At 44.4% G+C, this 13,235-nt stretch overlaps 1 protein-coding gene across 4 annotated transcripts in view; it reads left to right on the top strand.

The window, feature by feature from the left end:
- The first annotated feature begins 2,808 nt into the window (after positions 1-2,808).
- polrmt (polymerase (RNA) mitochondrial (DNA directed)) overlaps positions 2,809-13,235 on the top strand; it is an 83,074-nt gene continuing 72,647 nt past the window's right edge. For all 4 annotated transcript variants that reach the window (XM_078423804.1, XM_078423807.1, XM_078423806.1 and 1 more), the window contains exons 1-4: positions 2,809-2,952; positions 9,643-9,741; positions 10,574-11,352; positions 11,920-12,053. In XM_078423804.1, the coding sequence (XP_078279930.1) occupies positions 2,826-2,952; positions 9,643-9,741; positions 10,574-11,352; positions 11,920-12,053 (1,139 nt within the window). In that variant the 5' untranslated portion in view covers positions 2,809-2,825. The remainder of the gene's footprint in view (positions 2,953-9,642; positions 9,742-10,573; positions 11,353-11,919; positions 12,054-13,235) is intronic.

Below are 13,235 nucleotides of genomic sequence, written 5' to 3'. Positions count from 1 at the left end.
GATGACAGTGATCCAGACTGTCTTAGTATGCAGATTGAATTTCTTATGTCTATAATTTAATGAATAAAATCACATCATCCTATTTACCACCAAAAAAACAAGTCTTTTGGATGAAATTCCGTTACCCACAGTCCAACAATAAGAACAATAAAAATAAGCAATAACACACACAATCACAAACTAACACAAAACAACAAAAAAAAGAAACATCCATCACAGTGAGTCCCCTCCAGTCACCTTCTCACTGTAATGGAAGGCCAGAATGTCTTTTCTCTTCCCCTGCCGTCTTCTCCCGCGGACAGGCTGTTGAACTTGCCACGTCGGGGCGGTCGGGGATCCCAACATTGAAGACCCCGCCGGGCGGAGAAAAATCCCGCGGCCTATTTCAGGCCGCGCCGGACGGTGAAAGGTCCGCAGCGGGCCGACCCAAGCCCCGCGATACGGGCCAGGCGAAGATGCTGCCGCTGCTGGAGCTCCCGATGTCGGCCCCGACCCAGGGGGCTGCGAGCTTTCGATATCCACGCGGCCCGCGGCTGAAGCCTCCGGAGCCTCCGAAGGCGAGTCGCAGCCGCACTTGCAGCGCCACCACAGCCTCCCAAGGCAGCCAGCTCCGCAGATGGTAAGTTCGGTCCGCGGGCTCTGCGAACCAGAGCCCAGGTGGTCCCAGCTGTAGGCCGCCAGCTCCAGGTGTTTGGCCGATGGTAGGCCGCAGCGTGAACTGAGACACGACCCAGAAAAAAAAGGTCGGGTCTCCGTTCGGAAGAGACAATTTTACAGTATCCACCCCCACACATAGTACTAACACTCCATCACATCTAAACACTACAATTAAGACAAAAAACAACAAAAACACAAAAGATAAACGGACTGCAGGTGAGCCGCAGCTGCTGCACAGCGCCGCCACTTCCTGAAAATATTTATGTTGTAGCTATTGGTAACAATTAAATTGTTATGTGTAGGAAAGAACTGCAGGTGCTGGTTTAAATCGAAGGTAGACACAAAATGCTGGAGTAACTCAGCAGGACAGGCAGCATTTCTGGAGAGAAGGAATGGGTGACGTTCGGGTCGAGACCCTTCATCAGATTGTTAAAAAAATTCTAAACAAAATCTAAATTCTTCAGATTCTAAATAAATTGTTATGTTTACAGGAAAAGTAGATAAATGCTTGAAGGAGTAAATGGACGGCTTTGGAGAAAAGAAATGTAGCCGGGTGATTAGTCTGAAGAAACGTCCCGACCTGAAACATTGTCTGTTTGCTACAGCCAATGCTCAAGATTCCAATATCTGCAGTTTCTTGCATCTCTGCACGATTGGTTTTGGATGCGGCAATGAGACAACTGATGCATCATGCACCAGTTGCCTTCCCTCTTTCTATGCTTTGGTCATTACCAATATTATATTAAGATATTCCAAGGCATTCACAGGTTGATATAGGGTCAAGGAACTGCAGATGCTGGTTTGCAAAAAAAGACACAGTGCTGGAGTAACTCAACAAGTCAGGCAGCATCTCTATGGATAGGTGACATTTCGGGTTGGACCCCTTCAGGTTGATGTTCTTTGCTTCAAAAGAAAAGTTAATGAGAACTTCAAGAGTCAAGGGAGTCAAGAGACAATCTGATGGTATGATATCTGGATGATGATATGACTGCGCTGTGCATTGCTTATTACCAAAAAGTAACAACCTCTGAGAAACTTGAATAACAAAGAATGACTAAAATAGGTCATAAAAAAAGAGAAGAAAGAGTAGAGACACAAGGAACAGAAGATGCTGGTACTTTGTGTAAAACACAAAGTGCTGGAAGAACTCAGCAGGTCAGGCAATATCTGTGCAAGGAACGGATAGGCAATATTTCGGGTCAGCGTCCTTCTTCTAGGGAGAAGTGGGGGGAAAAGAGAGGTGGGGGCAGGACAAATCCTGGCAAGTTATCCTTGGAAATGAGGTTGAGAGGGAAAAATAGGTCAGCCATAATCAAATGGCAGAATAGACTCGATGGGTCAAATGGCTTAATTCTGATCCAATGTCTTGGAGATTGGTGGGGCTTCAGATGAAAAAGAGATAATAGGGTATTAGATAAGGAGAGCACAGGAGTGAAATGTAAAGTCAGAGAGAGTATGATAGGTGGAAAAGGATTGAGATGGGGCGAAAGATGGGCAGGACAATGGGAGAAATGGGTGCGTACTGGGAGTACATCGGAAAGAGAAGGGGGGAGGGGTGAGTGTATTGGATAAAATTGGAGAATTCACTCTTCATACAATTAGGTTGAAAGCTACCACAGTGGAATCTGAGGTGACAGAATATAAGTGTAAACTTGCAAATTAAATAAAAACGAGCATGAACCTTCGCTGATACATAAAGAAGACAACAGGAAAAATGTTCTCGATGTTGGGGGGCTCCAGAACCAGGGATCACAGTTTAAGAATAAGGGGTAGGTTATTTAGGACTGAGATGAGGGAAACCCAGAGAGTTGTGAATCTGAGGAATTTTCTGCCATAGAAGACAGTGGAGGCCAATTCACTGGATGTTTTCAAAAGTTAGATATAGCTCTTAGAGCTAATGGAATCAAGGGATATGGGGGAAAGTAGGAACGGGGTGCTGATTTAGGATGATCAGCCATGGTCATATTGAATGGCGGTGCTAGCTCGAAGGGCCGAATGGACAACTCCTGCCCCTATTTTCTATGCTTGTTACATTGTGCGCGATGCCTGCTGGGATCTGCAGTTCTTTTTCCTACTTCCTCCAGTTCCCGTCGTGCACCGCGGCGATCGGTTACGCATGCGCGCTGGCGGCGGAAGATGCGGCCCTTGACAACGGGCGGCGAGGCGGCATGTCGGTGCTGAAGCTGTGCACGGCCCGCAGCGCCGGCGTCCTCCCCCTCACCAAGCTCTCGCTCCTCTCCCCGGGCTGTCCGCGATGTCTGCAGCTCAGGAGGCGCTCCGCTGGAAGCTCAGCAGGTAGTGCCGCGGTCGCCCGGGCGAGGGGGTGGCCGGAGGGAGCCTGTGGCTGTGCCGGAGGCCGGGGCTGCAGCAGCGGTCGTGGGTTCCCCCCCTCTCGCCACCCCAATCACTGATCTGAGCTCCCCTCCACCCCCCGGTATTGCTCTGTGCTTGCCCGGCTCCACCCCCGGTCACCACTCCGTGCTCCCCTCTCCACCCCTGGTCACTGCTCTGTGCTTCTATCTCTCCCCTGGTCACTGCTCTGTGCTTCTATCTCTCCCCTGGTCACTGCTCTGTGCTTCTATCTCTCCCCTGGTCACTGCTCTGTGCTTGCCCGGCTCCACCCCCGGTCACTGCACTGTGCTTCTATCTCTCCCCTGGTCACTGCTCTGTGCTCCCCTCTCCACCCCTGGTCACTGCTCTGTGCTTCTATCTCTCCCCTGGTCACTGCTCTGTGCTTCTATCTCTCCCCTGGTCACTGCTCTGTGCTTCTATCTCTCCCCTGGTCACTGCTCTGTGCTCCCCTATCCCCGGTCACTGCTCTGTGCTTCTATCTCTCCCCTAGTCACTGCTCTGTGCTTCTATCTCTCCCCTGGTCACTGCTCTGTGCTTCTATCTCTCCCCTGGTCACTGCTCTGTGCTTCTATCTCTCCCCTGGTCACTGCTCTGTGCTTCTATCTCTCCCCTGGTCACTGCTCTGTGCTCCCCTATCCCCGGTCACTGCACTGTGCTTCTATCTCTCCCCTGGTCACTGCTCTGTGCTCCCCTCTCCACCCCTGGTCACTGCTCTGTGCTTCTATCTCTCCCCTGGTCACTACTCTGTGCTCCCCTCTCCACCCTGGTCACACTGCTCTGTGCTTCTATCTCTCCCCTAGTCATTGCTCTGTGCTCCCCCTCTACTCTGGCCACTGCTCTGTGATCCCCCGGTCACTGCTCTGTGTGCTCCCCCCTCACTGCTCTGTACTCCCCTCTCCACCCTGGTCACACTGCTCTGTGCTCCCCCTCTACTGTGGCCACTGCTCTGTGATCCCCCGGTCACTGCTCTGTGCTCCCCCCTCTACTCTGGCCACTACTGCACTGTGATCCCCCTATCCCCCGGCCACTGCTATGTGCTCCCCTCCTCACTGCTCTGTGCTCCCCTCCTCACTGCTCTGTGCTCCCCTCTCCACCCCGGCCACTGCTGCTCTGTGCTCCCCTCTCCACCCCAGGCATTGCTCTGTGCTTCCACCGAGCCCTGGCTCATGCAAACCTCCAGCCCACCTTGTGCAACAACATCAACTGCCCCTTCCTGCATGCACACAGAATAACCCCGACTGCTTGTCCAGTTTAGCAGAATAGCTAAAGATAGACACAAAAAAACTGGAGCAACTCAGTGGGCCAGGCAGCATATCTAGAGAGTCAATAGATACTTTTAACAGTGGGGGTTGATTGCTTGATTAGTACGGGTGTTAGGGGTTATGGGGAGAAGGCAGGAGAATGGAGTAGAGGGAAAGATAGAGCAGCCATAAATGAATGGTGGAATAGACTTGTTGGACCGAATGGCCTAATTCTGCTCCTCACTTATGAACAGACAGCATCTCTGGAGAGAATGAATAGGTAACGTTTCGGGTCAAGACCCTTCATCAGACTCCGAAGAAGTGTCTTGACCCGAAACGTCACCTATTCCTTTTCTCCAGAGATGCTGCCTGGTCAACTGTGTTACTCCAGCTTTTCGTTTATGTCTTTGGTTTAAACCAGCATCTGCAGTTCCATTCCCTCCACAGACGATGCCTGACCCACCGAGTTACTCCAGCATTTTGTATTTTCTCCAAAAATGTTGCCTGGATTAGAGGTAGCCTATAGAAGGAGAGGTTGAACAGACTTGGTTTGTGTTTTCTGGAATGCTGGAGGTTATGGGACACCTGATAGAAGTATATATATTTATGAGAGGCATAGACAATCAGGACCAATCTTTGCCCCAGGGTGGAAATGTCAAAAACCAGGGTGTAATTTTAAGATGAGACAGGCAAAGTTAGGTCTGGCAAGTCCGGAGGGTCTCGACCCAAAACGTGACCCATTCCTTCTCTCCAGAGATGCTGCCTGTCCCTCTGAGTTACTCCAGCATTTTATGCCTACAAAGCTAAAAGAAGACATGCGGGGAAAGCTTTTTACACAGAGGATGCTTGGAATACATTGCCATTCTGCACATGAGTACAAGGGGTGTTGAAGGAAACAGATACAACAGTAGTATTCAAGAGGGTTTTAGATATTCACATGGGTATGGAGGGATATGGATCATGTGCATGCAGAGGAGATCAGTTTAACGGCATCATGTCCAACAGAGACAGATGTGGTCTGAAGGGCCCATTCACTTGCTGTGCTGTACCATATTCCTGCATACAAATGCACATGTACATAAGTCATCACCCCCTTTGCTGTGGAGCCATGCAAGGATGGGCCCGGTGCCCTGCCGAGAACACGGATGGACCCGGCGGCCGACGAGAACAACTGGAAGTTGACCAAGGACAAGGACGTACCCATCAGGCGATGATAAGAAGACCTGGTGGTCCGCCCGCAGCCATGGGCGGCAGCAGGAGTGGGGACCTGGCGGGCCACTGCATTCAGGGGGAAGCTCGGAAGTCCCGAAGAGGAGGATGGAGCCGCTGGCGACGACGGATGTGAGTGGGACTGAGGTATTGCCTCCAGCTCTGTCAAGGTCGGCTGCAGGAGGTGCCCCCCCCCCCCCCCCCCGGGCGAGCGAGGAGAGGGACATCGTGTCGCTGGCCTGCAGCAGCCTGGGCTTGCGTGGATCGGGGGTGCTCCAGTACTTCCAACATATGGACTGGACTTTGGACATTTTCTTTTGCTTTGTAAACGGCGCCAAAATATGGCGACTGCATTTGTGATTGTGCAAAAGAATTTCACTGTGCTGTGCATGCATGACATTAAAAAACCATGGAACCATTCCACACTAATCAGACTATAATTTGATAAACCTCCATCCATCCATCCACGATGAAGGTTGAATCCAGCACCTTTGGTTCGCTGTCTTCTCCTGCCCATTTGCACCAAAACATATGAGTCGCAACTTTAAATAAAAGGCCGGAAGTGTGACTTGGGCAGCATTTCTGCGTACCTTGGATGTTTTCTCTGTAACAGGATATTGTGCACTCTGGTATTTTTTCTATTGCACTTCCTATTCTACTTGGGTTTAGTTTTATTATTGTCACGTGTACAGAGATACAGTGAAAAGCATTGTTTGCATGCTATCCAATCAGATCAAATAATACAATGCATAAATATAATCAACTCGTGCTCAAGTACAATAGTTAGAACAAAGGGTATGGTCCAGATTGCAGAATACAGTTCTCAGCATTGTAGTGCATTGTACTACATCAGTTCTGTGCACATCTACACATCTGTAGAACTGATGTGCTACAATGTCCTCAACTTGTGTATAGCTTGATTACACTCATATACAGAGACTTGATTTGACTATATTATGCAAACAAAGCTTTTCACTATATCTCGATACACGCAACAATAGCACTAAACCAATACCATCCATGGAGAGTGAAGTGGTCATATTTTCTGCTGAGCATTTCCAGCTTTTTTGGTTTATGTTTTGTGTTTGGGTTAGTTTATTGTCACGTAAACCAAGGTACAGTGAAAGGAATTTGTTGTATGCTAACCAGTCAGCGGAAAGAGAATGCATGGTTACAATCGAGCCATCCACAGTGTACAAATACATGATAAAGGGAATAATGTGAATAACGTTTAATGCAAGATAGAGTTCAGTAAAGTCCGGTCAAAGATAGTCCCGAGTGTCTCCAATGAGGTAGATAGTAGCTCAGGACTGCACTCTTGTTGTTGGTAGTTGCCTGATAACGGCTGGGAAGAAACTGTTCCTGAACCTGGACGTGTGGGTTTTCGCATGTTCTAAACTGCTTGTGGCGGCAGTGATAGCAAGTTGGAGGTGTCTGTAGGCAATCCATCACCATCTGCTGCCCACACCGACTCCAGGGCTCAGCCCAACTAACCTGGAACAGAGCAGCATCCGAGTGGGTGAGATTGGTCTGGCATCCAATGTCGGAGGCCCGAGCCCCAGGGTGAGAGGCCCAATGTCGGAGCTCGGAGTCCGGAGCCCTGAGGTTTGAGGTCGAAGTCCCAAGGTCGCACAAGGGGACCACCGAGGACAAAGGGGGACACGGAGTGGAGAACCATCGAGAACAAAAGGGGGGACCCAGCGTGGAAGGGGGCAACCGAGAACGAAGGGGGACTGACGCAGTGGGGGGTGGGGGGGGGGGGCATTGGGGCAAATAAAAGGGGTATTTGTGACTTTGGTGCTCTTTACGTGGCGAATCTCTGTATGCATAGGTATGCAAAACAAAGCATCTCACTGTGATGTGTCACGTGTGACAATATAAGTATTTCATCACACTTCAATACCTTGCCTGATGTGAGTGGGGAGAAGAGGGTGTGCCCAAGGTGTGAATCATCCTTGATTATGCTGGTGGCCTTCCTTGCCGAGGCAACGTGATATGTCAATGGAAGGGAGGTTGGTTTCTTTAGTGGTCTGGACTGTGTCCACAATTCTGTGCAATTTCTTGCAGTCTAGGATGGAGCTGTCACCAAACCAGGTTGTGATGCATCCCGATAAAATGTTTTCTGCGGCGCATCTGTAGAAATTGATGAGCGTTGCTGGCGACATGCCCAACTTCCTTAGCTTAAGGAAGTAGAGGTGTTGGTGTGCTATTTTTGGCCATTGCTGCAATATGGGTGGCCCAGGACAAATTGTTGGTGACATTTACTCCTCGGAATTGAAGCTTTACTTCGGCGCTGTCTGTGCAAACAGTGCTTCGTGTACCACTTTGCTTCCTGAAGGTGATCACTACCTCTTTTGTCTTGCTGACATTGAGGGAAAGATTGTTGTCTCGACACCAGGTTACGAGGTCAAGCAGCCACAGTGGAGAGGGAAAAAGAGTTACACACAAAGTGCTGGAGGAACTCCGAGTAAGGCAATATCTGTGAAGGCAATGGGCAGATGGAGTTTCGGTTCAGGAGCTGATGCAGCTTTGCAAGATCTTCCCCAAAAGTGTGCTGCCCTCTCAATTAATCACACTGCTAGCAAGCACCATTACCAAAGGAATGAACTTGGTTGAATTTTTGCTGTACCTCTTCACATTGTTGGGTAATCAAACGATCTTTGGAGTTGACTACTTTGAGGATGTGTTACATGGACAAAATACTATTATTTTCTTCTTGTATATTAGTAGTTGAGATTTATCTGCCATATTCATTATAATTTACACACGTTATGCTTGCATTCTTGCCCTCTGAAATATTGGCAAAAATAATTATTTTCAAAAGTTTTTAATGGTTTATGATCTTCTGTAATTAATTAGTAAATTAATTGTTCTTGCTAATATGCTTGCTACAGAATTATATGCAATAACTAAATTTTGCCCTGGAACATAGAACAGTACAGCTCAAGAACAGGTCCTTCATTCCACAATGTCTACTGAATATCATGCAGTGTTGAAACTAATCTCTTCTGCCCGCACATGATCCATATCCCGTCATTCCTTGTATATATATGTGCCTATCTAAAACATCTTGAATACCGCTATCAGTTCTGCTTCCTAGCCCACATTCCTCCAAAGGTTTGTTATCGATGTACGTGATCAAGTGTCTTTTGAATGTTATAATGATACCCGCCTTTACCACTTCAGCAACTCCTTCCATGTATGCAACATCCACATTTTCCTTACATATTCTCCTCCTTTCACCATAAACCTGAGCTGTCTAGTTTTAGACTCCACTACTCTAGGGAAAGGAGGATAGGATTATGATTATTCACCTCATCTATGTCTTTCATGATTTTATATAAATATATATAAGGTTACCCCTCAACCTCATATGCACAGCCTATCCAGCTTCTTATAGTTCAAACTCTTCAGACCCAGCATCATCCTCGTAAAACCTTATTGTCTCTTTCCAGTGTAATAACATTCTTCATGTAGCAGGATTGTCAGAACTGTACACAGTGCTCCAAAATGTGACGTCTTTTACAGCTGTAACATGGCATCCTGACCACTGTACTCAGACCTAAAAAATCAAGACAAGCCCGCTAAACTCCTCCTTCACCCTGTCCACCTATGTCATTGCCTTCATGAAACTATGTATCTGAACCCCTAGATCTCTCAGTTCTACAACATTCTGCAGAGCCCTGCCATTTGCTACGCTAATCCTTATCTAATTTGTCCTACCAAATGCAATACCTCGCATTTATCTGAATTAAATTCCAGCTGCCGTTCCTCGGCCCATTGGGCCAGTTGTTCAAGTTTCCATTGTAATTGTAAATGTAATGTCAGATACAAGATTTATTGTAGTTGCCTTAATTTATCTTTTCAGAATTTACATTGTTGTAGGTTTTAAGGAAGATGTACATTATCAAGTTAAGTCTTCCAATTAGATAAATATTGATATTAATTAATGAAAATAACATTTATATTAATAGCAACTCTGCTGGTGAATATACAGACACTTCAAATACAATGATAATTCAAATAACTTAATAGATGAAAATTGAATGAATCTCATAGATTAACTATTTATTACATCTATTCTGGAATGTTCTGAACTGAATAACACATAGCAGATAGTTACAGTTGACTATGTCCTGGTTTCATGGGCAGCATAACTAAATCCTTTGACTTATTTTTGCAGAGTATCCTTGGGATTTCTTCAGAAGAAATTACTCTTCTGTTATAGTTAAGAAGGATGATGGAAACGATCAAAACTGTGGCAGAGTTCATTTGTTGGAGGGTAAGATGGTGGGAGAAAATTGAAACATGGTGTGGGAAAGTTAAGCATAGTTTAATAACATATTTCTAGTTTATGAATTACTGGGCACTCTATTTGTGTGGCACTCTGCCTGTATCCATGCCATTGTATTAACTTTTCCATCATTTGTTTTGTTAAATAAATTATTTTAACTTACGATCTAGAATTACTTAAAGAAACATTGTTATTGTGCCAATGATCTGAATCACATCTATTGTAGTCACTCAATGTGTAATGTGTTTTCCTGTAAATTCATGTATTGTAAATTCAAATGTTTTTAATACAGAGCTTTGTTGGTACATTGTTGTGCTGTGTCGAACTTTACCTCATTTCAAAGAATATTCACCTCCTTGGCCTGTTTTTCTCGCCCGTCCTCCTTGAATTCTCCAGAGAATGTTATTGTTTCTGATTATTCTCCTGCTCTGCCTTCTTGAGAAGCTGATCACTTACTACTCCTTGCATACAACAGGTTTCTTGTTCCTTTGTGCACAGCAATAATGGAACTGAAATACTATGTGTTTAAAAAAAAAGTCATTTCTAGCTTATAGAGTTGTGGTATCAAATTAAGTGTACTGTTCATGGTAATTTTGGATTAACAAAGGAATTGTGATATGAAGCTTTGTCTCATTGCCAACATAATCTCCATATTAGACAACCTCATCGTTTGCTATCTTGTATCAGTGAATATCCTTTTCAAATCATTATCAACTATTGTAAAGACTTTTTTTTGGCACAGTGTGCATTTCTGAATTAATTGATAAAAGTTTCTAATGACCTCTTTTCAAATTTCCTCATTTCTACCCCCAAATGACAGTACTTGAAGCTAGAATGCATCAACTTCAGGCAGATAATGTGACTGGAGTGAAATGTACAGAGGTAGAATTTATGGACGAAATAAATGTAATTCACCTGGAAAGTCACACTAGGTCAAAGAATCTCACCTCTCTGCCAGCCAGAGAGTTTAAGAAATCCGTTAATCCAAGTACAGCAGCACTCAGAAAGGAAAGAACTACCGAAAAGCAGCCTGGCAAAAAAGGTTGTGTGCAAACAGCATATCCAAAATCTACATTTGCTCCCAAAAAATGGATTGAAAAATTAGATCAAGAAAAACGCAACAAAACCAAGAGGCAGCTTATTATTATGAAAAAAGTGAAAGAATCTTTTCTATTTCCCAAGAAGAAAGAGATGCACAATGCTAAGTCTATGGAACCTGACAGAAAAAGTGCTTCGAAAGGCAATTCCGTCAAGACTTCAACAGCACAGGGGGGTAATTCTAATGCGTCGGGTGCTCGAAGAGCAGTTAATGTGAGCGCAGAATCCGCTGCTTCCAATGAAGCTATCCTTGCTGAAGTAGAAAAGCTCGAACAGCAACTCAGCAACCGGGACCCATCAGCTAAACAATTTGAAGGTGATGAGGGAAATAAACATGTCGACATCCAACAGAATTTATTATCTTACATTGAGGCCTGTGCATTTAACGATGACCTGGACAGAGCTCATCAGTGTGTCATGTTCAATCACCGGATTCTTACTCGCCGCAAGCAGTTAAATATTAAGATTTACAGTACTTTGATGCACCTGTGGGCTAAAAAGGTTAGTCGATCTACAATTAACTTTGCGCATGCCACAACATTTGTAAAGCACAGTTCTGTGGTTCTTTGATTTTTCTTGTTTTTATTAACTTCAAATTATTGACAGCCTTTCTATGTAAATATGTTTTTTCATGAAGCCAGAATACTTTTACAAACTGCTGCCACTTTATATGGGAATTTTAATTCCCAGGTCTTGGTAGTCAGTAAAAGTAACCTTAATTAGTTTTGCTACCAGACTCTACACAATGGCTTATGTAGCATTTTCCATTTTCAGATTAATGAAATTGAGAGGAATTTTTACAGGGAACAGTTAAGAATAACTTGCTGGGAAGTTTATTTTGTATTTAACCACATCAGAAAAAGGGTATTCTGTGGCTTGAACCTGTTCCCCCGTTCAATGAGATCATCCCCTAACCTTACTGACATGTCACATCCCCTTGTGATCTTTTGTAATTATCTGTATTCTACATTATTTTGCTAATGTTCCTAAAAATTCTACTTGTCAATGAAATAGTATTGGGTAGAAAAGATTAATATTGGGAAATAACTTCAAATGATGTCACTGTAGGTTTCATTAGATCAGATTGGCAAGCTATTCAACATGGTGGAGGAAGCAGGATTGAAGCCTAATTTGGACTGTTACGTGGCCGCACTGGAGTGTATAGGACGCATGGAAAATTGCTCGGTCCAAGTGATTAGAAGGTAAGCAGTGATAACAATAAAAGAGCAGAATTAGACGATGAGCAGTTCCAACTCTTACATGTTTCAAATGAGCTATGGGAGTAAGAAAGCAAAGCAATGGACTCTGACTAGAGTGGCGTTGACTACACAACCTTGCATCTTTTATTGGGAAAAATATTTTGAGGGTCTGTTATAAATAAGAAATTACCACCATCGATCTTTGATGCTGTTCAACTATTGACACCAAAATAGTAAATGTATTTTGACAAGTAAAATGAATGGACAGAAAATCTGCTTCAAAATCTTTAGTTTGTGAAGAATATTGTCTCCTCAAGAATTTAGCTTTTGTGAAATACAAATGCAATTACGATAAATTAAAGATATTCTCTTCCCAAACTGAAAATGCTCTGTCTTGGAAGTAGTGTATTAAATATCACAGATATTAAAATTGATACAAAAACTTAATGCCAGTTTAATAGAGGTTTTAACCACTCCAACATGGTATTAATCACAAAAATCTAATAAGCTAATTAACCATTTGTATGTTACATCATACAAATATGTATCTTCCAGCCTCACTTTTAAAGAAAATGCATTTTAAAAACCATATGAAATCAGTTTATGGAAAGAATGACAAACACTTTGAAGCAAATATTTTGAACATAAATCTGACTGATACATGAAACTGGTATAAAGTTCTCTTGTTTTTCAATGTAATATGTCTATCTGAAAATGAGTAAGTCATTTTTCTTTGACAATCCTTCCCCCCCCCTCCCCCTCTCATTTTTCATTAGTTTAAACTAGAATTTTCTGCACAGACTTCTGTATTTTATTCCATATCCAGAGTCATAACTAGTGTACGCTGTGGCTTCAATCTTAATGTCATCATGTTCAGAATCTAGATGCTTCCTCTCAACATCACCTGAAAGATTGGGACCAAATTCCAATGATATGTTGATGACATTTAATTCTATACCTCTCCATTCTCTAACAATATACACAGAGTGCTGGAGGTACTCAGCAGGTCAGGCAGCATCTGTGGAGTGAATGGACAGGCAACATTTCTGGTCAGAACCCTTCTTCAGGCTGAAGAAGGCTCTGACCCAATACGCACCTGTCCATATCCTCCAGAGATGCTACCTGGCCTACTGAGTTCCTCCAGCACTTTGTGTTTTGATCAAGATTCCAACATCTGCAATTTGT

The sequence above is a fragment of the Rhinoraja longicauda genome, chromosome 28 (genome assembly GCF_053455715.1).
Source record: "Rhinoraja longicauda isolate Sanriku21f chromosome 28, sRhiLon1.1, whole genome shotgun sequence".
NCBI lineage: Eukaryota > Metazoa > Chordata > Chondrichthyes > Rajiformes > Arhynchobatidae > Rhinoraja > Rhinoraja longicauda.
Note: the sequence above shows the minus strand (reverse complement) of the source record. Positions and strands in the feature narration are given on the sequence as shown.